The sequence below is a fragment of the Quercus robur genome, chromosome 5 (genome assembly GCF_932294415.1).
Source record: "Quercus robur chromosome 5, dhQueRobu3.1, whole genome shotgun sequence".
NCBI lineage: Eukaryota > Viridiplantae > Streptophyta > Magnoliopsida > Fagales > Fagaceae > Quercus > Quercus robur.
Window position 1 is genome coordinate 1,464,499 of NC_065538.1, and position 27,948 is coordinate 1,492,446.

Below are 27,948 nucleotides of genomic sequence, written 5' to 3' on the forward strand. Positions count from 1 at the left end.
CTCCCACATGCGATCGTTGCCAGGTTTGTCCAGAAATGGTGCTTCATGCTTTCTGGTCATGCCGAGAAGTTGATGTTGTTCGGTCCGATGTGGAGCTCTTGTTAGTGACGGAACTCGGCTTTATTCATGCTGTCTTGGAGGGGATTCTTTGACACTAATGTCATCTCTGAAACATGAATGTGAAATAATGTCACTTGATGGTCTGCTATTTTAAGATGTTCGTCGCTGTCCTAGTTCTTTTATCACGTTACTTTCATACTAAGAGAGAAGGTAATAAGGTTGCTTATTTTCTTGATCTATATGCTTTAAATATCTTTGACTTTGTTGTATAGATAGAAGATGTTCCATCACCGGTTTCTTTTTTACTTCAGGCTAATTTAGCCTATCCTGTGGATAAAATAGGTAATTAACCTTAATATTCTAACTATTTAGTTAGATGGTTCAGTTACGAAACTAATTTGTTATATAGCATCTCGAGTCTCTTAGAGTCGATTTTGGCCTGTAAATCGAGCATAAAAGACTCGATTTTCATGGCCTGATGTGGCATTTTTTCCACGTCAGATTGGTGAAAATCGAGTCTTTTAGACTCGATTTACAACTCTTATATAACACAAAACCTGAACCCAGAACCCAAATCTCTTGCAAATTTCAAATACCTGAAGAACTCCTCTGCGATCTCTCCGGCGACCCAGATCGCGCCAGGAGCGCGACCCAGGTCGAGCGGCCAGGGTCGCGCGACCCAGGCCAGCGCGACCCAGGTCGCGCTGGCCTGGGACGCGCTCCTGGCGCTCGCGACCCTGGCCGCGCGCCCAGGTCGCGCTGGCCCTGGCTGGCCTGGGTCGCACGGCCAGGACCAGCGCGACCTGGGCGCGCGGCCAGGATCGCGCGCGCCAGGAGCGCGACCCAGGCCAGCGCGACCCGCGCGACCTGGGTCGCGCTGGCCTGGGTCGCGCGACCCTGGCCGCTCGACCTGGGTCGCGCTCCTGGCGCGATCTGGGTCGCCGGAGAGATCGCCGAGGAGCTCTTGAAAGTTTGATTTGATTTTGTTCCTGGGTTTTTTGGAAGTCTGAGAAAGGAGAATGGAGAAGAACTGTTGTTGGGTTTTTTGGATTTGGAAGTTTGAGAATGGAGAATGGAGAAGAACGACCCAAACAATTGAAACTTGAATATGTGTACTGTAGATGTAAATCGAGTCTCTAAGACTCGATTTACAGGTGGACCTCTCCTGACACAAGTGCCACCTCGAACCCGATCAACCCATGAAAATCGACCTTCAAAAAGTCGACTTATAGGCCAAAATCGACTCTCTTATACTCGAGATGCTATAAAACCAATTAGTTTGATAACTAAGCCTACTAACTAAATAGTTAAAAAATTACTGTTAGTTACCTATTTTATCCCTATCCTGTTTAAGAAAAGCTAAGCAGTCTTCTACCAAAAAAAAAAAAACTTGAACAGAAATGGCATACCAATTATAATGAAAAATTCTCTTTCAACTTGGAAAATAATGGCATACCAAAACATAGCTTCCAATAATGAGTTTTCAAAATAAGGCACACTATGTACAAAAGAAAGAGAAAAATAAAATAAAAATGTAAATGATAATAATGATATGTACATTTTTATTTATCACAATTATATTTGCTTTCTTGAGTAGGGATTAAATATGCTTATCTATATCAATTACTATGCTATAATCAGATTACTACATTGCATTTTTTCTCTATAAAATAGAATGATAAAGATTGCAAATTTTCTACAAAGAAACTAATTTAAGATATTGGAGAAAACTAATAACAAATCGGTGATATTTGTGTTACTCGAACATTCTGATCATCCAAACATAAACTCCAACAAATAACCAATACCCGTTAGTCAAAATTATACAAAAACCAAAATTCAAAACTCAAAATCCCTCATTTCTCACTTCCCCACTTACACTTTCTTATAATCCAACACACTACAATAGAACCAAACTGCCAAAATAGAGAGAGAATTGAGAACGTCAAGTAAAGAAGACTCTTTAAGTCTGAGAAACAGGAAGCCACTGACTCCGAAGGCTTTGTTTGGAAAGCAGACAAAGCCAACTTTATCCCAAGGACATTAACCAAGGTGCATGCGAAGATGGAGAGAGATTCCTGTCCCAACAGTCTAGTTGATTTTAGGAACATCTGATTTGAGTTTGTCAACATTTGATTTGTAATTGGACATTTGATTGGTACTTTGAGCATTTGATGTCATTTTATTAGGATTTAAGTCTCTATTTTTCATTTCTCCAAAAAAAAAAAAAAAAAAAGTCTCTCTTCTTCATGAGAAAGTCTTTTGTGGAATTATAATCTTTGTTCATGATGTACCCCTTTTCTTTACTTCACAAATGAGATTTTTTCTTCTTATATTTAGATATTAAAAAAAAAAAAAAATTGGAGGAAAACTAAAGTATATTCATCTCAAATTTAGAAGAAATAAGCAATATGTACAAAATTAATTAAGGTTGTCTTCCGTAGATAAAGTTCAGACACTTTTCACCATTGGGCATATACATAAATGACATACTTGCCATATGCAAACTATAGTTTTCAAAAAACCAAACCAGCCAGTTCAATCGGAAATAGCTACCAATCCTGTTTGGTAAAAACTTCCATAATCGGTAAAAACCGAGAACCAAGAGCTGTTCTAATTCTTTGACCTTGCCGATATTTAAAACCATGATGTAAACTTTACATTATTTGTAGTCTTTGAACTTTTAGTTATATTTTCTTGCCATATACTTTCATGCTTGCAAAAATTTAGTGCTTATTTTTCTGTATAATTATAAACTAAAGAAATTATAATCACAAACTATGAGAGGAAAGTCTTACCTTAGCTGAACGAGATCTTATTTTACTAAACTATTAATTTTTTTATTAATAGGATAGTCACAACCAAAGTTTCTTTTTGAGATATTACCTACTTAAATTAGGTATTGATTTAGACCCCAAATTTTATTTATGATTAATCCAACAATTAATGCTCTATATACATGATTAACCAAGTTAACTAAGCATGGATACAAATAATTGCATGGATAGGCATATTGAACTTTTCAAAAAAGATAAAGGGCAATAAATAAAGAGAACCAAACCTAAGATACCACCAGATGTGTTATCAAAAAGGAAAATTGGGGTACTTGATGTAAAAATCTCTTTACAGCTAGACTGCCGAATGATCAACTAGAAAGAATAGTTGCAGGATAAGACACGCAAAAAACCCTACAAGCCTAGTGTTATCTATGTACCCGAAATTGACAACCCTGATTGAGTCCTTTCTTCAATCTAGCTTCCTGGATCCCTCAACAAAGCTCGGTTGCACCTTTAAGCCTTCAAGGTTGAAATTGGGCAAACTCCAATGGCTCCCAGCAATCAATTCACTCACAATACTTAATGAATGGTATGATTATGATTGGGATGATCTTCTTTCAAGGTTTGGCTATGGTCAAAGGGAAAAATATAGAGAAGTGATTGTGTTTGGGTCTCGTAACAATGGCTCCAATTCTCTCAACCCATATGTGGGTGATTAGGGTAAAAATAATGGGAAATGAGATGTATTTATATTGAAAAGGGGTTGGTATATCAAAGGATGTGTACATTGTTTGATTTTTAATTAGGCAAAAATTCCTTTTTGGTCTCTACATTTTGGGCTATTTTCCATTTTGGTCCCGAATTTTTTGAAGCTCCTATTTTTGGTCCTTGAAATTGTTATCAATTTAGTCTCTATCATTATCTCACTAATAGAAATGTCCTAAAAAGGCAGATAGAGTGCATTGTTGGCACATTACATACTGGCTATTAAAATAATATTAAAAACAATTATTTGGCATTAAAAAAAATCACATCAGCATCCATTTCAGTTTCTAAATTTAAAATAATTCCTTCAATTTTATTTATTTTTTGATAAATTTTTTTATTTGTTTTTCATTTGCATTTTTTTTCCTTAAAAAAAAAATAAATAAACACAACAAACCTAAAAAATAAAACCCCTAAACAACACCAAAACATCACAATTGAGTTAAGATTTATCTTTCAAACCACACTGCCACACACTTTCATTTTTCAATTTCGTGTCTCTCTCTCTCTCTCTTATCTGAAAATTTGTCTCTCTTTAGTCACACTCTCTCTCTCTCTCTCTCTCTCGAGGTTGAGATCGGTTTGATCTCAGTTAGAAGGAGAGAGGTTGAGATTGATGATATGGTATTAGGTGGTGGTGATAGGTGGTTGCGAAAGGGAGGTTGAGATGGAGGGTCGTGGTGGTTGAAGACTCAGCTTTGTAGTTTTGTAATCTTAGATCTTCGGTTTTGATTTTGGTTTCATATGGGTTTGACTTCTCAGTTTCATGTGGATTTGGCTTGTAATGAGAAATTGAAAGAATCACCTAGGTTTTTGCTTCTTGGGTTTGCTTTTTTAGGTTTGTAAATTTGATGAACGTGTGTAACGTTGAAGGTTTTCGTTTCGGTTTGATTTGCTGGGTTATTAAAAGAAATTAAAGGTAGACAAGCTTATACCGCCGCCTCACCAGTAATTGATTAGATGCTCTCTAGCTCATTCAGGAATTAAAAAAAAAAAAAAAAAATGCTCTCTTGCTCTGCTTTATATTATAGGCTAAAGAAGAAATCAATAACCAAGATTGGGGAATGATGATTGCTTCTTTGTTCTACTTCTATTTCTGACTAAAAAATATGAAGCAATATGGTGTGCTCAGACACCTTGGCACGTTGTGTTGTCAAATAATGGTGCACCGTTTTTTGATAGACGGTTACTATTTTATTGAAAACCAATTTTAAATTAACTATGATCTATTACTATTGTTTTCAAGTTACTTGAGATAGATCTCAAGATGCTGGTGCTAGCTCAAAGTAAAATTTTGATTTCATAGACTAGAGCCTAGAGTAGGGATGGCAATTTTTTCCCGCCCCGCTTAACTTGCTCCTCCCTACTTCGCTCTGCGAGGGTTTTTCCCGCTACACAAAGGTGGTGGGGCAAAAATGGGGCAAGATTTTAGCCCTGCATCATGGGACAGGGCGAGGATAGGTTTAAACTTTTTAGATCCACCTTGCCCCGCCCCTTCCTATCTCCCGTGTTGTTAAGGGTTATAATTGTAAAATTTTCATACCCTAAAATCCTACTATTTAAACAAACATATCAATATTAGCTTATTTTATTCTACCCAATGTGGTCATCTGTCTTTATTTTGTTATGTGTTATATTATGAGATTTTTTAATTTTTTTTAATTTTTATTTTTTATTTTTATTTTTATGATTGTCTTGTTAAACACCTAGATATATTATTCAATTTTTTCTAAAATTGATTTGATTTGATAAAATAAATTTAGTTGTAATTTCAAGAATAGTTTTATTAATGAAATAGGTTTCATTAAAAAAATTATACTAATTGTATGGCAAATTAACAAAAAGTAGAGTTTTACGGGATAGAGCACGGCTTCGCGGGGCCCCAAGAGGCGGGGATAGGGTGAGAAAGTTTTCCCCCGTCATGCAGAGCAGGGCGGGGATGTGGCAAGACAAAACCATGTGAGGTGGGGACGAAGACCCTATCTTTTGGCCCCACCCCGCCCCATCACCATCCCTAGCCTGGAGTCTGAAAATGCTTAACTTGATAAGATTTTTTGAGAAATGCACTAATTAATCATGGAAATGAGAAATCCTAAGCGACTCCTATTGACTAAGTCGAACTACTTGACTTAAGTTACCATGCCTACTCGAAGTAAACTAAATTGAAGTGAGTTATCTCAAAATTGCATGAAACAAAAAGGATTACTCTAACACTACTGGATTACTCTAACACTAATTTGCCTTGAAATAAACATTAATAAAATCAAACTCCAACAAACAAGACAAATAATACCAATAGAACGAGAATGCAGAAACTGATCTATACAAGGAGGCATGTTATTGTCAATTTCATCCATGTTCAAGTAATAGGATGAAAAAGAACAGAAAAGAAAATAACTGATAAAAATTTAGTAAAACAATTTTTTTGGATAAATTGCATATTTGGTTATTATCATTTACACCATATTTTAATTTGGTCTCTAACCTTTTAATTGTGTCAATTTGGTCCCTAATATTTCAGTACTATGTCAATTTATTCCTTGTCGTTATCTTTTGGATAGAAATTGCTAACGTGACAAATAGCAAAAATAAAGAATTAGTTTATGTTGATGTGGCAATAAGCTAATTTTTAATTTTAACTGTTTGCCATAACAACAATTTTCATTTAAGAGATAATGACATAAACTAAATTGATACGGTACTGAAAGGTTGAGGATCAAATTGACACAATTGAAAGATTAGAGATTAAATTGAAATATAATGTAAAGGATAGAGACCAAATATGTAGTTTATCCCCAATATTTTTTTTCCCAAAATTATTGGTGTGGTATGTTAGGGTTGATGTAAATAAAATAGTGTCAACACTAGAAGTATGTGAAAGTAATGTTGCATTATTCACAATATATCATCTCGTGAAAACTGTGAATGAAGTTATGAAAATAGTTGTGTTACTACTTATCATCTCTACTTAGAACTAGATAGTCATATCTTCAGGGTAAAACCTCCATTTCGAAAGGGATGAATGAAAGACTTGGGGTTCCATTCATAGGACAGGTGAGAGTTCTTGTGGGGGTCAAAAACACTAGATAAGATAGGAGTACTTAACAAAATTTTTTGATCAACACAACTGATTTCTAAAATGTGGGAAAGGGTAATCCACAATGGGAAGACTAAGAAGATAGTTATAGACAATAAGTAACTGAATCATGTGTTTATATATGAAGAAAAAGGTGTTCCTGTGGTACAAAAAAGGTATTCTAAGTGATGAATACAAGTGAAAAGTTCCAACTCTCTTTTTCTCTCTTGTTCTTGCTCCAGTCCTCTCATTTTTTTGGATCCCCTTTTCTTGTTGCTCTCTTCCTCCTTTTATAGCCATATTACTTCATCCTTTAGCTGTCCTACTCTTAACTGGATTTAGGGGGATACTTGTCCCATCAGCCTTTTGCCTTGCCAGTTCTTGATCATAAAGAAAGACTTTTGTATTTCTACTGTTCATGCCACTCATTCAGTACTTAATGTGGTTGACATTAGGTGAGAGGAATTCATTAATGTAGAGGTGACTATTACATTGGGCTCTGCATTTTTTTCGACATGTTCCTCGAGAGAAGAGTGAGTGACAGGTTACCTCAAGTTAGGAGGAAGGTTGTTCCTTGGACAGTCTTTGGGTCCTCAAGAAAGTAGGGTTTTTGAAATTACCTTAGTAACGAGCCCTGATAGGCCTTGGGAAGAGCAGGTACCATGGTTTACCTAGATTGTGGGCCCAAATGGCCTCTTCTTATCAGAAGTCCCTTTTATCTCTTGTTGGACTCTAGGCTAGGTACATTTCTCGAATTCACCTCTTGGGTTCAAGTCTTGGGGTGAATTTAGGTCCCCCCAACCCACCACAGTTCTAAAAATAGAAGTGTTGAAATTTATTCTTAAAATATTTGGTTTTTTTTTTTTTTTTTAATTTTCTTTTAAAAAATTCTTTCAAAAGTTTATATTTTGTAGGCAACAACTCCATTATAGATAGCTCAGAGCAATTATACTTATCTTCTAAAAAAAACCCTTTGCGTATAACTAGAGATGCCAATGTAAACCAGTCCTACAACCAAATGTTATTTTGGGCTAAAAGTAGGCAATATCATTTGCCTAGCCAGCAGTAGGCACAAAACGGACAATTTTGTTTTTGGCTAATCTTAGTTGATTTGTTTCAATTGCATTGGCATTATAGTTATAAGTTTTAAAATATGTCATATTTTGACAGTCTTATAAGAGTGCTGCTTAAATGATTGTTTGAGCAGCTTATCAAGTGGAGGAGATGATAATTTTACTCATTCATAAAGATATGATAATGCAAAGTCACACCATTTGCAATAGAAGAATATATGAGGAATAATTACTCTTGCAATAATGATTTTTAAAAGATTATTATGAAATATTAACATACATTTTAGAGATATATCATATATATTTGTAAAACATTGTTCTCTATAAAGTTCTTTTCTAGCATAATTACAATGTCCATTAAATAGTCCTCTGTTTCGAGTTTTATTTTTCATTAAGTGATTTTTCCTTTTTTTTTCTAAATAATCTAGGTAAATGCTATCATGCAAAATGACTACAATCATATATTATGAAATTCATTGACTGTTTCTTAGTGTATACGCAAAATTTTCCAACTAAGAATCCTTTTGGATATAATTTATTTTTGTTAAAATTGAAAACTGAAAATACTGTAACAAAATAATTTTTAAATGTGTAAATAATACCGTAAGTCCCATTTTTATTTTTATTTTTTCCTGAATAAAGTGGGTGTAAGTCCCATAATAGTAAGTGAACGATATGTGAACAGTGATAAACAGTAAAACTTGTCTCTAAAAGTGTGAAAAGCAAAAAAAAGATAAAAAGATAAAAAGAAAAAAGAAAAGCAAAACGCAATCGCAGACGCAATAATAATTTCTATCCAAACACTCACTAAAACGAGACTAAATCATAATGATATGATGATTAAAAAAATCTGAAATTTATAGTAACATCTTAAACTACATATAGAAAAGACATTCAACTGAAGAAGAAATCAAGTTTTTCTCAAAAGATACTAATGCATGGGTTTATGAGAATGAGTACATAAGGCTTGAAGGGGACTGAAAGGAAGCCAGAAATCAAATCAAAAACAAAATGAATTCCCCTGCCATAAGCATAAAATCCATTATAAATAATATCTAAATCAATTGATATCTTTTGAGAAAAACACTATTGCAATCATTCTCGAGAGCCCATGCATTAATATTCCCTCTTTTTAAAAATTCTTAAAAGAGTTAATCAGGTTGTAGAGAATTTAATTCTATGATAGTTCATAAAACATGTGTTACACAAATATTAAATCATAAAATATAAAGCATCCTCAACAAAGTCAAAAATCCCTGAAACTCAAATCTAAAACTAAGCTGTTCATTTCCCAACAGAAAATTGATAACACTTAAATATCTAACTCAAAATCCTGAATGCAAAGAGCATTTAAGTAAAAAAGCTGGCAAACTTCTTTTAATCCCAGCCAGTAGCAGGAGGAGCACCTTCAATAACAGTAGAAGCCATTGGGGGTGGTGGAACAACATCCCATTCAGCAACAGGAGGAGCTGTAGTAGAACAACAAAAGGGTTTAGAAATATATTTAAAAACATGTCAGCAGCTCTAAAAGGACAGAATGACATCCATCATATAATTTTTAGAAGTAAACACAAACTATCAGCTTTGTAAGAAAAGCAACAAAACACTAACACAAAATGGGGGAGGGAAATTTAAGCACAAACCCAAGTTATCATCCATGAGAGAATATGTATAAACAATGCCAATAAATCACAAGGCTCTTGGAAAATATGTATAAACAATCACATTATATATGCACAAAAATAATAGCTTTCCATTTTAACAAGCCAATGTATAAGAAAGTAATTTAGTTCTACCTGCTTCAGAGCCCCAGGTACCAGGAACTACTGGTGGCGGAACTTCAGTGCTCCACTGGGTATCGGCACCTTGAACAGGCCATTGGTCAGCAGCAAGGGGAGCAGCAGAATACTCAATTCCATAATCTGCAATCGCAGTTGGTTCTTCTTCTTCTTGTTGCTTAGCCTCCTCTGGCTCCCGATAGAAGAATAGATCCACCTAAACATACAAAGAATGTCCCATTTTTAAATTGGCAATTTAGCTTTCCAACAAAAAGCCACCAAACAAAGCATTCTAGTTTCCACATACCATCACTTCCCATTTAGAACCAACACGAATAGTACCACGCATCTGCAGAACCATCCTCGCCAAAAGCCAGAAGAGACATCCTATGCTATGCTTCCCCTTGTTGTTAGCAGGGATCCCAATATCAACATACCGCATTGGTGAATCAGTATCACAAAAGGCAATGGTTGGGATATTTCCAAGAGCAGCTTCCTTAATGGGCTGCAGTCAACTTTTGGTAGTGAGTAAACATCGGTACAAACAAGAAGCAGCAAAAGCAAAAATAAAGCAAGAACATCAATATAAATATAATCCTTAAAATTTAACATTCATAGTTCTCAATAGCATAGGCATCATGTTAATTGTGAACAGCAGTAATCACCTGGTGATCAGTCCTTGGATCGGTAAGGATGAGAAGACGGGGCTCACTGAATGATGTTTGTAGCTGATTGGTGAAGGTACCAGGAGTGTGCCTTCCAGCAATAGCATGGGCACCTGTGTACTGAGCAAACTTCAGAACCGCTCTCTGACCATAAGGCCTTGCAGACTGTACGATGATGTCCTGAGGATTCTCAATGGCAACAATTACCCGAGCTGCCAGCTGAAGCTTCTCCCAAGTCTTTCCCAGGTTGATAATGTAAATGCCTAAAGTCAAGAAAATAGTAATCAAGTATTAGAAAATGTATATTGGTAATCAATACATACACATGCAATAGCAATTTGCACGTGCAATATCAAAGAACCCCAATTTGCGTGTATATATACACAAACAGACAAGAAAATGAAGCTCTTTATAGCATTTGTATTTTTGATTTACTTTCCCAGTAGACCACACAATTAAGAACTGCATTTTCAAGCCCAAATTTCAAAAAATTTCAATTGAATCAACACAATCAGCTTTTACGAGTTAGGAAAAAAAAAAAAAAAGAGAAATATGGAAGCTACAAGTATAAACTAGCCTTAAAACCTTGAATCTTAAACATTCTATTTACAGATGAAATACAAAACAATATAATCTAAAATGCAAAATTTCACTTCTCATTCTGGAATTGATTGAAAACAGATACTTTACACAAAAGATTGAAACAAGCATCCAGGCCGATCCTAGGGTATCTTCATTTTTGCATAAATATATCTCAAAATCATTACGCAAATTATGTTGTCTCCGAAGTCCAAATCCAATAAGATCAATTATACAAAGACACAACAGACAAACTGGCCAAGATTTGGAATCAATTGTATAAACAAGTCTTCACCAACTGACCACAATGCATAAAAACCTTCCCATTGCATCAGCATCCAAAGATGCAGAATGTGAAACATCAAGACAATTACGTTCACTAATCTTAATAATCATCAGCATACAAACAAATATACACACATCAACAAATAACCATAAGATCTCTAAAAAATAGCCAAAACCCAGAAACAAAAACTCTAACAAATAAGCTATACCCATTTCTCCAAAAGACACAAAAACCAAAACCCAGATCTCAAAATCCCTCCTTCCTCTCTCCCAAATTCACAATTTCTCACATTCCAAACATACTACTACACAACCAAAAACCACACCAACAAAAACAGAGAAAGATCTAAGAAAGTGATATAGAGGAAAAAAATAAATAAATACCATCGTTTCTCCTCTTGAAGATGTATCGCTCCATCTGGAAGTCACAATTCTTGGTTCCCAAGTGGACATCGGAGGCCAACATCATCTGAATATCAGACTCCTTTTGGGAGAGCTGGTGTGGCGGTGCTGCGGTGGTGTTTGCCATTTTTGCTTTAAAAAAGCTCTAAGCTTTGCAAGCTTGCCTGCCGTGCCTGAGCTTTCTGTGAATGGTAGAGGAAAATGAAAGAGGGATTCGGGTAGGGTTTTGTACAGGTAGCTTATAAATGGGGTACACTGAAACCCTAGCTTCGTCTTAATGACTCAAATGCCCCCATCCCTACTGTGCAATTTACATTTTACACTTTTTATAAATATTTTATTTTATTTTTTTATCCATTTTCAATTAAAATAATTCATACTCCAATCCAAAATTATTGTAAAAAGAATTTCTTTTATCCTTAAATTATTTATAAAAATATTTGTTTAAAAAATTTGGGATGAAAGAAAAACTTTTTAAGTGTGTTTAAGTACCTATAATTACCACCGCACTCCCTTGGTGTGATGGTCACTCCACAAGTATAAGTGCTTGTAGAGTGTGGGGGGCAAGGGCCGGGGTTCAAGTCTCCAGGAGGGAGCTTCACACACATATACACTTAGATTAGGCTAGAGTAGAATTCTATCTTGTATAAAAAAAAAAAAAAGTACCTATAATTTACACTTTTTATAAATATTTTATTTTACTTTTATCCGTTTTCAATTAAAATAATTCATACTCCAATCCAAAATTATTGTAAATGGTACTTTTTTTATCCTTAAATTATTTATAATAAAAAATTGTTTTAAAAAATTAATGATGAAAAAAAAAATTCTTTTGTGTGTGTGTTTAGGTATCGATAATTTCCTGATTTGTATATAGTAATTAAAAAAAATATAGTTTCTAATAGTATACTAAATATGTGACAAAAAATTAACTTAAAAACAAAAAGCTATTTTTGTTACCATTTTTTAAAAATATAAAGAAGACAAAAAGATAAAAGATAAAACTTTTAATTGGATAGAACTTTAAAGTTTAAAAGCGAAAAATTAAACTAATAATGATTTTAGGGATAAAAATAATATTTTATTTTAAAATAAAATAAAACCCTCTATATTATTTTATTTTTTTAAAATAAAATAAAACTTTTAACTGAATAGGACTGGTCATAAAATTCACTTCTTTATGCTCGAGCATTTACATCATTTTATGCAAAATTTTTTATTTATTTTCAACTTTTTTATTTATTTTATATAATCACTTTTTAAAACATTTCATATTTAATTATCTATTTTATACTCTATATTATATTAAAATATAAATATTCATTAATTGTTTTAATAGGTTTTTTTTTTCCTTTCATATATAATAATTACTATCCATTCTTTTTCTTTATTATCAAGATAGGGAAATAATGAATAAAAAACTAAATGCAAAGTGAATGATATTAATGTATATTTAGTGCTTGTTTGGATAGCACTTATTAGTGCTACGTCTGCGTTTTTTCATTCTTTTTTTTTTTTCAGCCGCAATGGTTGACCCGTTCTTCTGTGAACATTGCACTTGAGCACTGTTCATGAGTCCTACAAACTCCACTTTTTATCAACTTTTTCATTAAAAATGGGTCCCACAGTACTATTCACACATTTAAAATTTATTTTGCTACAGTGTTTTCAGTTTTCAATTTCAGTAAAATAAGTTCTATCCAAACAGAACCTTAGTATTTACACAATTAGCATAACAACTTTATAAATTTACACATTTATATAGACAATATTGGCCTTAAATCTATAAAATTTGATACATTTTTTCTATTTTCCATTGTCTATCTAAATGATTCATTGAGCTCCAAAGTCCAACCCCAAACCCTTAGACCCGAGCCCATAATAACTGTGCGTTGGCCAATACCCAATGGGGCCAACAGTCCATAAACACGACTTTGCATCGTTCACAAAAACTTCCAACTTTCTCACAACATCCCGTTTGAAAACCCTCACTGAACTATAAAGTACAAACCTTAAACCCTGTCTCCCTTCCCTCTCTCTCTCTCAGTTAGCTTTCACATATGCAACAATGGCTGGTTCATCAAAGTCCAAAAAACCTTCAAAAATCCCAGAAGACATAGACGCTATCAGATCCGACGTGGCCTCTTTTGCTTCTTCTCTTGGCCTCTCTTCCTCTCTCCCATCCTCCTCTTCTGGCTTCAACGATTCTGATTTTCTAAAAACTGGTCCTCTTAAACCAAAACCCAACAAGTCTCAAAAGCAAAAAAACCAGAAGATCAACAATACCAATGAAAACAATGAGAAATTCAAGCCTAATAAGGGGTTTGATAAACCAAAACCAAATCCTAAGTATACCCAGAAGCCAAAGTTTCAGGATTTCAATCCAAATGAGAGAAACAAGAATACCCAGAAGCCAAAAGACCAAGCTTTGAACACAAATGAGAAATTCAAGCCTAAACCATCTGTGCTGGCAGTTGATGACAGTGATAAGCAAAGGGGTTTTGATAAGTTCAAGAATTTAACAAAGCTGCCATTGATGAAAGCTAGTGGGTTGGGAGTGTGGTATGTGGATGCTGCTGAATTGGAAGCAAGAGTTGTTGGAGAGGGGAAGAGAGTGGAGGCAAGAAATGTGCAGCAATGGAAGAGTGTGGTGGAGAAGAAGAGGGAGCTTGGGGAGCGGTTGATGGCACAGTATGCAAAGGATTATGAGGCCTCAAGAGGGCAAAGTGGGGATATTAAGATGTTGGCGGCCACACAGAGGTCGGGTACTGCAGCTGATAAGGTCTCGGCCTTTGCAGTTATGGTGGGAGATAATCCAATTGCCAATTTGCGGTCACTCGATGCACTTTTAGGTAAGGTTCCTTTGGAATTGAAGGTTTGACTATTTTGAATTAATAGTTTCTACATTTGAATTATGAATGTGCAGTTTGCAGATTTTAAGTTGAAATTGATTTGTTAATGACTTTACTTCTGATGCTGGAATGTGGCGATCGTATAGAAGTTGAAGCAAAAGGGTGTTTTAGTGTCTAGTTTGGTTATTCTATAAAAGTTAATTTTTGTTTCTTGTAAATATATTTTGTATTTTCTGAAAATAGAGAATACAAAGTTTACGGTCATGGTTAAAGAAGGTTGGTTAAGCTTGTGAAAAAGAATATTGTTGAGAGGATTTCTAAGCTTGTAAAAGTTATGTGACTTAGTAATATTGTGTAGTTGTAAAGAACATGTGAATGAGATAGACGTGGGGGTGGAACATGACTTTGTCTAGTTATTGTTGAATCCATGAGAAAGTTATGACTTATGAAATGTACGAGCTCCTCCTTGTAGAACTCTAATCATGCTTCTATTGATATTTATGGGACTAGGGAGAGTCGAGAGCGATTTCTGCATGTTGTATGCTCTTTTAGATATATTGGTATTGGGGATGGTATACACAATGGTGATCACTGGTCAAGCAGTATTTTTATGGATATGTTGTTCTTGGATTGTTTGCCATTATAATTAACTTTCATCTAGAACACTACTTGAAAAGCATGTGTCCTTTGTTCCATGAATTCTTTGATAAGTGAAAGTGTTGTCTAATGAATACTAGGTCTCTGTTTTTGTATGGCTTTGCTCTAGATGCTACTTCAATACTGATTCTTGGCTTGTTCACTATTTATCCTTATGGATAAATGTGCTAAAGGGAAACTACAATAATAGCCACACTTTGCTGGTGTTGTGTGTGTATATATATATATTGTATTTCAATGTGGTGTAAAATTGATGATCATTCTAGAAATGAAAGTTATTTGTGTCAAATTCTATGTACTTGAGTACTTTTTTCTCAAGGGGGTTTAATGAGTAGTCTATTGGGTGATTGAGTTGCTTTTAATGGACGGATCATTTGTTGCAGGAATGGTAACATCAAAAGTTGGGAAGCGTCATGCACTGACTGGTTTTGATACTCTGAAAGAACTGTTTATTTCAAGGTTCTCTCTCTTGCTCTCTCTAATTTCATGAAATTTTATAACCTAAGAAATGACTAATCGGTGTTAGTTGCTTAATGGCCTCTTGGAGCATGAGTACTTGGTTGAGGTGTGTCCTAGGTTTTTGGCCTCTGCCTGTCATAGCCACTTTAATCACTGTTTTTAACTTTTTATAGTTTCTGGTTGTATTCTATTACTTTAGAGTTTCTTCATTTCAATTGTCAATTAATGTATGAGAACCTCCTGGTTCCTAGTTTGTCATGTATTATCTACATGTGTCTGAAAATTAGAAGCAGGTCCACTGTTAGCGTAGAATTTCATTGGCCTCAACATTTCTGTTTGTATCATGACTCTCATCCAACAATTCTCTACTTTGAATGTATGTAGATTACATGCTTCATTGCTGCACTGACTGCCCTCTATTTTCCTTTTACCAGTTTACTACCTGATCGTAAGCTGAAGAGCCTCTTGCAGAGACCGGTAGATAATCTTCCCGAGACAAAGGATGGTTATTCCCTTCTACTTTTCTGGTATTGGGAGGACTGCTTAAAGCAGAGGTATGTGCTATATCTGTATCATTAAATGAACACTGCTGGTTCTACAATTATAAACATTTCTTTTTCAGGTATGAACGCTTTGTTATTGGACTTGAGGAAGCATCAAGAGATATGTTACCTGCACTAAAAAATAAGGCTTTGAAGGTTAGTTGATTCTTTATTTTCTCTCACTCTGACTATCCATTGATCTTACTCATGAGCATTTATAATTCACTTTTATAGATCACTTTCTGAAATGTTTTCCTAATTATAGATCTTGATTCCTCTTTAGAGAACTTGTAATAGTTATTTGTAACTTGGATGTATGATCTAAGTATCTTGCAGCTATTTAAGTTCTTGAATAAGCTTCTTTTTTTTTACACTGTATGTTGCAGTGAGGTTTAGCTCTTAATCAGATGTTGCATATAAATGTGAATGATAAAATCAAATATATAGTGGATTAGAACATAAATAATATAAATTTGATGTTGGCCAAAGTTTTTTGTGACATCAATTTCATATTTTGCAGACAATTTATGTGCTGCTGAAGAGTAAATCAGAACAAGAACGGAGGCTGCTCTCTGCATTAGTTAACAAAGTAAGTTCACGGTTCACATTGAATTTTGGCCTCATCTTATTGACCTATTTTGTCTAATTAAAGTTACTCCCACTTTTGAAACTGGTTTCTTGTCTGCTTCAAATTTTTGGTTACGTACAGCTGGGAGATCCTGAAAATAAGGCCGCATCCAATGCTGACTTTCACTTAGCAAACCTTCTGTCTGACCATCCAAATATGAAGGTAAGACAGACTCTTGTGTTGTTGCTTCTAATTCTTTGCCATATATATGACATGGGAGCTTATGTGCTTGTTACACTGGCTTGTTTTAACCAATGACCCATAGAAATTGAAACTTCAAGAGTATAGGACATTGCATTCTATTCTGTAGGGAAAGGCTGTACCTAGGTTATAAGTCAAATCTAGCAAGATATGCCATTTTATACATGGACAGTTTTTAATTAGGACCACCCCCCCACCCCCCCCCCCCCCCCCCCCCACAAAAAAAAAAAAAAAAAATAGCGGCTTTGAATCCTCAACACATTAGTTAGGGTTGGCTTACCCACTTTTCATTGCATTTGAGGTCTGATGCAGCGTTTCACTAGTTGGGGATGCTCCAATGAGTATCTATATTAGATCCATTCATAATAGTGACTAAATTATACACTGGCTGTCAACCTACTGCAACCCACCTCCTTTACCCAGGCTTGGGACCAGCTGTGAACTAAACATATGACACTAAGCACAAACACAAGCAGAATTAACAACACCCCCCGCCCCGTGCCCACCCCCCCCCCCCAAAAAAAAAAAAAAAAAGAACCACACTCTCACAACAAAACAAAACAAAGAAAAGGAATAGAAAACTACTGTTTTCTGGTTTTTTGGGTGAACATAGTAACATTCAGAGGAGCTATTCTGGATGCTGATGTTATCTAATTTGTGAGGTCCTCTTTACAGGCTGTGGTGATTGATGAGGTGGATTCTTTACTTTTTCGGCCGCATCTAGGATTTCGAGCAAAGTACCATTCTGTAAGTCCCTTTATATAAACTGCTGATTAATTTAATCACTGCCATGTAATTAGGAGAAACTGCATTTATAGAAAATGGTTTTTCCCATATGTTTTTATAATACTCTCCATATTTATTTCAATCTTGTACTTGGAAAAAGAATGGCTGCAGTCTTATATATAACATCTTATGATGGAGTTTTTAAGCTTGACAATCTAATGGCCACCACTGTCCTAGCACAGTGGTGAGATATTTGGAGGAGTGTTTAGCATTTTGTTGCACCATAATCATGTTTACCAGGATTAACATTTAACAGATAAAACTGATTCGATCATGCGTGCTTGATAAGTCTGGTGCATTTTTCTATTCTTGTGTAGGCATTCATAGGTTCCCGAGGAACATATAAAATAAGAATGTATGTATAATCTGGAATCTTATCATACTTAGGATATTTCTACCTTTCTACCCTCATGCCATTTGTCTTTCTGTAAATAAATTGCCCCTGTACATTAGTTCAACTGATTCCAGTCACCTAGATAGTTTTGAGCTTGATTCAATGTATTATCCCATTTCTTTCTGAATTATATATTCCTGAGCAAACACATATAGTATGACTCTATTTCATATTTGAAATCATATGAGCAGATGGCATGTTATTTCTTGTTTTGTGCCACTTGTTTTAATGTACTGAAACTGCATTGGTACATATAGTGACCTGATTCTGATTACCTAGATTTTAAATATTCCTTTAAACTATGTACTTCAACTTCCATCAATTACTCCAATTCTTTACACACACACACTAACCAATTCATTTTCATTTGTTTAACCTGCAAACATTTTAAATCTGTTGTGTACATTTGCAGGTTAACTTTTTGAGCCAAATTCGTCTCAATCATAGGGGAGATGGACCAAAGGTGGCAAAACGTTTAATAGATGTATATTTTGCACTTTTCAAGGTATGAGTACACTTCTTTTTTAACTTTTTATCATTTCTAATGATATTTTTTCTTTCACGTTTAAATTAATTTTACAAATCCTCTACCTTACCAACTCAGGTTCTTTTGTCAGATGTGTAGTTCAATTACTACAATATTGAGTAGTCCTTTTGAATTACTAAGAATGTTAGAAAGTCCATTGATTATAATTCACCATTTCAGGTTCTGATTACCGAGGCTGAAGCTGATAAAAAGATAGATGAAAGTGGCAAAGCAGTGGATAGAAAAGCTCATGGTTCTAAGAAGGATGCCGAGGTGAAAAGTTCATTAGAAACTCATGTTGAATTGGATTCACGGCTTTTATCTGCTCTTCTAACGGTCAGTACAAAAGTTCGTTATATCTAAGTCGAGAATTACTCTGATAGGATTTTTTATCAGCTTCCCAATTGATATGGCCATGCTTTCTGAAAGGCTTTTTTCTGAATATTTTTGCTAATTACCTGTGCTTTCACTTTCATCCTCATAGGGAGTTAATAGAGCATTTCCGTTTGTCTCAAGCAATGAAGCTGATGACATTATCGAGGTCCAAACACCAACGCTTTTTAAATTGGTAAGTGTAATGGTTGATGTCAATTAATAGTGATAACTGGGTGAGAAGAAATCTTTGTTTTTGTATTGTCATATGGATGTTCATATCTCATGATTGCCTTTATAATATGCTAGATGTTAATATAAACCTTTTACCTTCAGGTTCATTCAAAGAATTTTAATGTAGGAGTTCAAGCATTAATGCTTCTTGATAAGATCTCATCTAAGAACCAAATTGTTAGCGACCGGTTTTACCGTGCCTTGTATGCAAAACTCCTACTTCCATCTGTCCTGAATTCTTCAAAGGTATGTAAACTTGAGCTTATTTAATGTGTGCTTCCTTTTTCTGGATAATGATATATTTGAAAGGCTTAGCTCAATAATCAATTATATTTAATGTGGTTTAGTTTTGTTTAATTGCAGATACATACAATGTGAATTCCATTTCTAATAGTTCATAAGAACTTGCAAATTCCATTTCTTATTATTATTATCTTTCAACTTTTTTGGGGTTTTGTTGTCACAATTCTTGGCGTTCCATTGTCATATGATGGCATTTGAATATTTAAACTAGCTTCTGGTATGGAAGTAGGGTGAGGATGTTTTAATGCAAGTTCATCTCTACATGGATTTAGATATTTTTTTTTCTATTGTACCTACATTGATCCTCTTTGACATCTATGTTTCTGGTAAGGTAGTTTTGAAGTTTATGCTGAGTACAGATTGCCCGCAGTCCTTTTTTTTTTTTTTTTTTTTTTTTTTTTTTTTTTTTTTTTTACAATAGAGGTGATTAGAAAAATAGAGGCACACCCCCTGCCCCACGGGTGGGAGGGCCAGAGGGGGTTAGAGAGAGAGAACCCCCAAATTAATAGTTCTACCTAATGCCCTGTTTTTCTGATACTACCAAACACATGAAAATGCATAATTTTTTTTTGGGAAAACAACCATATCTCATGCTAAAGCTAAATAAGGAAAGTCAAGAGATTATTATTATTATTATTATTATTATTATTTTGAAAATTTTTATTTTATTTTATTTTTTTCTGATACTACCAAACACAAGAAAACGCAAAAAACTATCTTCACATAAAGGTTTTCCATCAAAACAAATGGAGACTAAGTATGACCTTGTTGATATTGTAGGTTCTCCTTTATCATATACAGCCCTAAAAGTGAAGACTATCTTCCTGACCCGTGTGGGCTTGCTGTGGAAATTGTTTCTTCAGTTATTGAGATAGTATGTAACAAACTTAAGATCTCTCTAAGGAATTGTTTCCCAAAAATAATAATAATAATATCCATCCTAAAAATATGAATTTCAAGGTGGTTTGCAGGACATAAGTTATCCTTTGAGAATGTGGCAATCTCTTATTTAGTTAGATGACAAATTTTTCATATGTGATTTGATGATAGTGTTAACATTACTGGCTTGTTCTTCAATTTTCATTATTATTCTTCCCCAATTGACTTGTACCAAAGAATTGGGTTTAGCCAGAGCAGAGTGGCATTTCTTTGATTCATTCGCCCTACATGATCATTAACTTTCTTCCAGTGGAGAAGGGGCAGACCTTTCCCATCTAGTGTTTGGCGTGCAGCTTTTTTTGCATTCTCTCTTGTTTTCATTTTGTGATTGATCTTTACGTGGCTTGTCTTTCAGGCTGAAATGTTTATTGGACTTCTTCTTAGAGCAATGAAAAGTGATGTGAATTTAAAGCGTGTTGCAGCTTTTGCAAAGCGTGTTTTGCAGGTTAGTATTCTCAGCTTGGTCCTTTTTTAAGCAGATGTTGAACAAAAGCAATCCACTTGGATAGTTCTACATGTACTTCCCGTTATAAAGTACCTTATCAATATAGACCTAGAATTTACCTTCTGTATTGCATTCATTTATGCTCTTTTGATGCCATAAAGAAAGAGCAAGATCTTTTTTTGTCACAAATGAGGGCCCTGGTCTTTGTTTGTACATATGTTTGAGCATTTTGTAACTCGTGAATTATTAAGTGAAGATCCATAGGGTAGTCAGAGTTGGGTCTGTCAAATAAGGATTTATGGCTTTTCTTGTCCTGTACTTTGACAAAAATTACATATGCAAACACACCTACAGGTTGCACTTCAGCAGCCTCCTCAATTTGCCTGTGGATGCATTTTTCTCCTCTCTGAAGTTCTTAAAGCTAGGCCACCCTTGTGGTAAGATGGGTTTAATTTTAGGATTCTCTGAGCTGCATTGTGCTCCATTGTAAATGTTTTTACGTTTGAAATAAGAATTCTATCACCATACAGGAACATGGTGCTTCAGAATGAGTCAATTGATGAAGAGCTTGAACATTTTGAAGATGTTGTTGAAGAAACTGATGATGAACCAAACACTACATCAAAGAAAGAAGAACATGTTGTTGGGCTTGTTCATGGTAGTGATGCTGCTAAGTCTGACAGTGCATCTTCTGATGATGAAGATGACACTCCTGCTTCTGATTCTGAAGATGTTTCGGATGGAGAGGAATTGCTTGTGAGAAATGACTCAAAAGATCTTGAGGAATCCAAAACCTTATCTGAACATAATGGGCAGCAACGTCAAGTATCCTCTAAGTCATCTTTGTTGCCTGGAGGGTACAATCTGCGGCATAGAGAACCCTCTTACTGGTCAGTTGTCTATCCTAAGCTTATTTTAACTAGTTCTAACTTCCACAGCGTGCAACATATATACATGGGCAATAAAGACTATAATACAATACTTTGGACAGAGGCCTTCTGGGCACGAGGATAAACTGCTTAGCTCGTCAGGGGTGAAAAGCCCCTAGATTACTCGGTAACTGGTTCTAGCAGGTGGGGTCCAGTTGCCCGTAGGGGTTTGATTAATAGTGAGGATTGTTGTACAGTATGCTCCGCGACGTACAACTAATCTAAGTAAAGTTCTCCTACATCCAAAAAAAAAAAAAAAACTTTGGACAGAAAACCACAAAATCATGCAAATTATAAATATTTAATCTAGTCATTGTGTAATAGTTAAGCAACATTGAACATCTTTGCTGTAGGAACAACCTAGTGCAGGGTTTTTCTTTTGGGTTATGTTGCAAATTTTCTAACACATTGCCTTACTCTTTATCTAATAGCGTGTTCATTCTTTTCTCTGTTTCTAATTTTCTAATGCACTTTCAGCAATGCGAATCATGTAAGCTGGTGGGAGCTGGTGGTACTTGCTTCTCATTCGCACCCTTCGGTTGCTACCATGGCTAAGACCCTTCTTTCGGGGGCCAATATTGTCTACAATGGAAACCCACTGCATGACCTATCACTGACTGCTTTTCTAGACAAATTCATGGAGAAGAAACCAAAGCCAAGCACATGGCATGGTGGTTCCCAAATCGAACCTTCTAGGAAGGTCAGTTTCTATACTGAACTTTCTAGACCTGTAAATATTTTTCCTTAAGTACCCCCCCCCCCCCCCCCCACACCAAAAAAAAATCCTAATGTGAAATTCTTGTCTAGTGTTCTTGAGTGATGAAATCATGGACCTTTTATTGTGTTGCTGACTTGATTTTTGTCTCCAGCTTGACATGAACAATAATTTAATTGGGCCAGAGATTCTCTCTTTGGCTGAAGTTGATGTACCCCCTGAGGATCTTGTCTTTCACAAGTTTTATGTGAATAAAATGACTTCCTCCAAGAAACCAAAAAAGAAAAAGAAGAAAGGAGCAGAGGAAGAGGCTGCTGAAGATTTGTTTGAAGTGGATGGTGTTGAAGTGGATGACGGTGAAGTGGATGGCGGTGATGAGAGTGATAACGAAGAAATTGAAAATATGTTGGATTCGGCTAATGTTTCCATGGAAGCAGATGGTGACTATGATTATGATAATTTGGACCAAGTTGCTAATGAAGATGATGAAGACTTGGTTGGTACTGTCAGCGATGCAGAAACAGATGTCCCCTCAGATATTGCTGAGGGAGAAGATTTTGATGCCATTGCAGATGATGATCACAGTGACAATGGCGATGATGTTGATATAGGGGATGCAGATGATGATGTTGATAATGAGGATGGGGATGAGGATGAGATATTTGACCAAAGAAAAAGAAAACCAAAGGCTGGTGGCAAGGCTGCAGCGTCCCCATTTGCAAGTCTTGAAGATTATGAGCATTTGTTGAATGGGGATAGTCCTGCTAAAGAGGGTTCCACAAAAAAGAAGCTCAAGTCACGAAAGAAAAGAAAAGTCACCAAAAATGAATCTTGACAACTCATTCACTATACTGTCTGATCTAGGAAACACAATGTAATACTCAATTTATTCATATCTCGCAGTAGCTGGAAAGAGATTATTCAGCCTAGTGCATCAATTACTGGTACGAATGGCACCCCTACTATTCCATAGCATTTTTTGTTAAAGAGGAAATATGCTTTGTTTAATCTAGAAACAGACCTCAAGGCTCAAGTGCGGCAAACTTGCTTTTTGGGCTTTGCTACACACCTTAATATAATCCCTTCCCAGATCCCCTTGGCCCATAGTTTTTTTTTTTTTTTTTAAAGGGGATATTTGTCCCCTTCTTTGAATGAGATTGGATTGCAAAGTCCCAACATCATAGTCATGAGATTCAATTCATTGCACTTGCATGAAATGGGAGACCATGACCTCTGGTTCATCTTCTCTATATTCCAGTTTATCAACTCAAGCTATACTTTTCTTATGCTGTAAAGTAGTATTCCGTATCCATGGAACAAAAAATCAAGTATAGTTTGGATGGAAAGGAAAACGACATGTAGTTTACCAGGCCAAAAAGGACTGCACAGGGTTTTGCTCTTTCGATGAAAAGAGAATAAACATCAACTTGAGGAAAGAACCAAAATGATATGCGTAATTTAACCATAAAGATCAGCAATGTACTAGTGTAAACTCGATAAAACTGTATTTTAATACTCAGGTTAGCAATTGTACTTGAAAGTTCCAAACCCAACATAATGGTTAACCTCTAACCTTCGTGTGGATTGCGTTGAATGGTACTTACTAATCCCTTTGTGTTGATTGTATTGTATGAAGATTTTGATTTGCAATTATTATTCATGTATCAGATACCTGGTATATTTGCTCTACAATACATCCTCTCATGATGTGCCCATACATTGTAAGAGGAATATAAAGGGAAGAATCCATATATCAAATAATCCATGAGATTAGTTGATTTGTGGCTATATAAGCTCTTTTTGGTTTGGTCAGCTAGATAATTATTCATGTATCATATCATCCTCTCATATCTCCACAACTATGATAAGAAGCACCCCTCAATCGATATCGATAGGTAAAAGACAGAGACATAATACCAGTTGCATCTTTAATCTTTGAAAAATCGGAGTCTTTTCCACATAATAGTGTCATCCAAAGACCAGAGCATCTTAGTAGGCACCAGAGAGAAATCCTTAATAACTTCGTCGCTCCAAAATCTTTTGGCAAACTCCAAAACTTGACTTATAATAAAAAATGTTTTAAGTGAGACTTTTCTTTAGATATATTAGACTGAAACTTTCATCCTCTCACAAGTTCACTAAGGATCCACACATTCAAAATGGATGAGAAATTCTAGTTGATTAGGCTATGTCAGCTCCTATGTTTTGGTCAACTAGTAATTACAAGTCATCCTGAACTCCAACAGAGGCTTCTAAATAATTTCTACATCCTCAGTGCCTTACAGACATTGTTTGTCCCTAGTGTCAACTTCAATTTATCATATCCAAGGCGGTCTCAAACAGTGATCATAAAAGACATAAAAATAACATTACATGAATCAAAACACTACACCATTTACTACATAAAGCAGTAGGAAGATACACAGGAATTTTTTGACATGCGCATTCAAATAACAACCGACTTGATGCCTAAACTAAAACCTATATACAACATGGTGGTGACACAAATTAGAAGCCTAGAAACTCATCACTCCCACTTTGTCTTTCCCATCCTCCCCAAATCTATTTTAGGAAATGGCAACTTCAACAGTTTTGGACTTGGGTGGTGGAGGAAGCTTCTCAACAACCACAGTCAAAACCCCATTTTCGCATTTGGCTGTAATGGCTGACACATTAGCATTTTCGGGCAATCTGAACTTTCTCAGAAGCTTTTTTGGTGCCCTTCTCTCAAGCCTGAGGTACTTGCAACCTTCTTCTTCTCCATCTTCACGTTTTCGCTTTCCACCGCTCCTGATCACGAGAGTGTTCTCATCTTCAACCATCACCTGCAACAAAGTAAAAAGAAGACTTTAGGCAGAGCTTCCCAAATATATATCACTTGCACAACATTTAGACAGTTTAGTTTGCTACTAAAGTCTTCAGTATGACATACATATTCAGGCTTCATAAAGACCAAAAGGCTTGGGAGAGAAATGATAAATTTTAACCGGTTTGGTAGAGCTTCATAAAGACCAAAAGGCTTGGGAGAGAAATGATAAATTTTAACCGGTTTGGTAGAGCATTTTAGCAACTCATTTTCAATTTTTAAACAACATTACACACATTTCCATATATTTTTTCACCCACACGTATTCAAAAAACTATAAACAACGTTACTTAAACTCTTCTACCAAACGGGCCCAAGTCTCCCATAGCCATTTCCAAAATGTGTCATTTCTAGCTAAATCTTAATCATTTGCGAATACCAAAAATTCATTAAATCCATCAAACATAAAATTCCTAGACAAGTTTCATGACCTACAGCCTCGCTCAATATACATATGAAGTTCTCTTGTATCATAAAGGATAGTACAAGGGATCCTCTCCCTCAAATTTTTGAAAGAAAAAAGCGCCATTTCACATCAAAGATTTAACTTTTTATGAATATATAGATATACATGATCCTAATTTATCGAAAATCAGAGAGCATTCCTAATTGCGCAGAATGAGTATTTAAATCACATAAAATTAAGTACACCTATAGATTCATGGATTTTCATATCAAGTACACCTATAGATTCATGAAAAATCAAATCTTCTACATGAAATGGACCATATCCATATCAAAACAAATTGGATGTGCATCATCAGTAGATGCTGTATCAAATTTTTGCACCTAACTAGAAACAAACCATTCTCTTCTTCTTCAAATAAAAAATGAATGTGCAATTATCACTACAAGCTCTCTCAACCTTGTACCTCCTCTTCATCAAATTCCACAAACTACTAAATCCAACCAAACCATTCAAGCACACAATATTGTAAAATAAAACATTGGAATGTAGGAAGGTGGGAAAGATAGACACACCTGAATATCAGACTTGGACAGACCAGGCACGTCCATGAAGAAAATGTACTCCTTAGGAGTGTCCAAAATGTCAACTGGAATGCTCAACACACCCTTGTTCTCATTGGACTCGTGTTCCTGCGAAGGAAACATCAATTTCTCAAAGCTCTCCGGGAAATTGAATAGGTGGTTCACCAAGTCCCCATTGATCCCAGCACGGCTCATTTTTTCCAATTCTTAGCAACACAAACGAATGCTCTGTGAATTTCAACAAACACAGCAACAAGCATTAGCAACTAACAGCAACAAGAGCAATACTACAAATTTTACTACATAAAATGATTTGTCAAAATATTGTTGATGTGACACTAATTACATTCATTTGCACATTAATTTGGAAACTATTTATGGTAAAATTGACATAGCTTAGCATTATCCATCAACTACACAATATTCAAAAGCCTTGACCAGACACTCCAAACAACCCATTTGCAACAAACTGTCAGAAAAATGCAACAGTAAAAACAATCACGTTGAGAGAAAAAAGGAGAGTGAAGCAAAACGAAAGCGAAGGGCTTAAATCAAACAAGCCTAGGGATAGCTTAAACTGTACGTCTTCCGGGTTAAGAACTCTGTTTGTTTCACGAGAAATTGGCAAAGTAAAGTGAAGGAAAATGGTTACGAGTAAATATAATAGCCACAAAACATTAATCGATAGCCTTAACCCAGAAACTAAAACTAACCCACTTGCGCAAAACTTCGAAAAAGAGCGATGGCGTAGTGAAATCCCACTGACCCAGTAAGGAAAGTATAAATTTTTCTAAGAATTACAAGCTGATGCTCTGCTTGTTTCTCGGGAAAAAAAATGCAGAGAGAGAGAGAGAGAGTGTGTGTGTGTAGCAAAATGCTAACTAGTAAAGGGTGTTAGCATTTCATTTCGTTTCATTTATGATGACCCACAAAAGTTTAGTGATTGATTAAGCATTAAAGTGTTCAATATAAAGAAGGTAGTACTCTGTTTGTTTCTCGAGAAAACAGTAAAAGAAAGTGAAGAAAAAACTGTTCACAAATAAAATGAACTGACCCACCTAGAAGAAAGGAAAAGAAGAGAAGAGAAGAGAAGAGAAAATGAAAACCGGATGCTTTACCTTATAAAGGCCAAATGGGTCTTTCGGATTTGCGCGGGAAAACACACTGATAAAGCTGTGACTCACTGATTGTTTGCCGAGAAAAATGTGGGAAATGTTTATATAGAAAATACAGAGAAAAACAGAGGAAAGTTCGAGAGGGACAACCGAATGGTCTGGAAAAATCTTGGCCCTTGGAGAAGCCTGATGCTTACACTTGTACGCCTCTAGGATGGTGTGGGACCCTCCTATCGTTTTATTTTTTTGTCGATGTGACTTATCAAATTATTATTATTATTTTTTTAAGAATGGATAGTATTTCAGGGAAAAATGGGCATTTGCGCATAATTATAACAATGCTGTAAAATGTTTCCGTTTTTAAAATTTAACTAGTCGCTAACCCGTGCGATGCACAGGATTGTTTTAAATCAAACGTAACATATTAAGGTTTAAACATTTCTCAAATTTCAATTATTGAAAGCTAAATTGGCTCTAATATAAGATGAAACATGTAATATTATAAAGTAATATTAAAAATGAGATAAATACAAAT

At 35.3% G+C, this 27,948-nt stretch overlaps 3 protein-coding genes across 5 annotated transcripts; 1 reads left to right on the forward strand and 2 right to left on the reverse strand.

Moving 5' to 3' along the window:
- Positions 1-8,952: 8,952 nt before the first annotated feature.
- Positions 8,953-11,680, reverse strand: LOC126724804 (40S ribosomal protein SA-like). The gene is made up of 5 exons (XM_050429194.1): positions 11,443-11,680; positions 10,195-10,457; positions 9,837-10,034; positions 9,548-9,746; positions 8,953-9,220 (listed from the first exon to the last, which is right to left on the reverse strand). The coding sequence occupies exons 1-5, from the start codon at positions 11,585-11,587 to the stop codon at positions 9,129-9,131; spliced, it is 897 nt and encodes a 298-aa protein (XP_050285151.1). The 5' UTR covers positions 11,588-11,680; the 3' UTR covers positions 8,953-9,128.
- A 1,693-nt stretch (positions 11,681-13,373) lies between these two features.
- LOC126724805 (protein SLOW WALKER 2) lies at positions 13,374-23,533 on the forward strand. The gene is made up of 16 exons (XM_050429195.1): positions 13,374-14,312; positions 15,353-15,428; positions 15,863-15,982; positions 16,051-16,126; positions 16,491-16,559; positions 16,680-16,760; positions 17,475-17,546; positions 18,392-18,484; positions 18,686-18,841; positions 18,990-19,073; positions 19,214-19,357; positions 20,709-20,798; positions 21,153-21,235; positions 21,329-21,688; positions 22,205-22,427; positions 22,597-23,533. The coding sequence occupies exons 1-16, from the start codon at positions 13,529-13,531 to the stop codon at positions 23,275-23,277; spliced, it is 3,192 nt and encodes a 1,063-aa protein (XP_050285152.1). The 5' UTR covers positions 13,374-13,528; the 3' UTR covers positions 23,278-23,533.
- Positions 23,534-24,785: 1,252 nt separating this feature from the next.
- LOC126724806 (17.4 kDa class III heat shock protein) lies at positions 24,786-27,584 on the reverse strand. Of its 3 annotated transcripts, none has more exons than XM_050429196.1 (3): positions 27,417-27,584; positions 26,290-26,526; positions 24,786-25,267 (listed from the first exon to the last, which is right to left on the reverse strand). In XM_050429196.1, exons 2-3 carry the CDS (start codon positions 26,491-26,493, stop codon positions 25,010-25,012), a joined length of 462 nt encoding a protein of 153 aa, XP_050285153.1. In that variant the 5' UTR covers positions 26,494-26,526; positions 27,417-27,584; the 3' UTR covers positions 24,786-25,009. The 3 variants fall into 3 exon arrangements, with proteins under 3 accessions (XP_050285153.1, XP_050285156.1, XP_050285154.1); XM_050429199.1 differs by lacking the exon at positions 27,417-27,584 and adding an exon at positions 27,016-27,296; XM_050429197.1 differs by lacking the exon at positions 27,417-27,584 and adding an exon at positions 27,012-27,296.
- Positions 27,585-27,948: the final 364 nt, after the last annotated feature.

Bases quoted from the DNA above. Each gene is read 5' to 3' on its own strand.
- LOC126724804 (XM_050429194.1), bottom strand. From the start codon at position 11,587: ATGGCAAACACCACCGCAGCACCGCCACACCAGCTCTCCCAAAAGGAG. The intron at 10,035-10,194 runs GTGATTACTGCT...AGTTGACTGCAG, and splicing joins ATCCAAGGACTGATCACCAG to CCCATTAAGGAAGCTGCTCT. The intron at 9,747-9,836 runs GTATGTGGAAAC...TTGTATGTTTAG, and splicing joins GTTCTAAATGGGAAGTGATG to GTGGATCTATTCTTCTATCG.
- LOC126724805 (XM_050429195.1), top strand. From the start codon at position 13,529: ATGGCTGGTTCATCAAAGTCCAAAAAACCTTCAAAAATCCCAGAAGAC. The intron at 16,127-16,490 runs GTTAGTTGATTC...CATATTTTGCAG, and splicing joins TAAAAAATAAGGCTTTGAAG to ACAATTTATGTGCTGCTGAA. The intron at 19,358-20,708 runs GTATGTAAACTT...CTTGTCTTTCAG, and splicing joins CTGTCCTGAATTCTTCAAAG to GCTGAAATGTTTATTGGACT.
- LOC126724806 (XM_050429196.1), bottom strand. From the start codon at position 26,493: ATGAGCCGTGCTGGGATCAATGGGGACTTGGTGAACCACCTATTCAAT. The intron at 25,268-26,289 runs GTGTGTCTATCT...ACTTTGTTGCAG, and splicing joins TGTCCAAGTCTGATATTCAG to GTGATGGTTGAAGATGAGAA.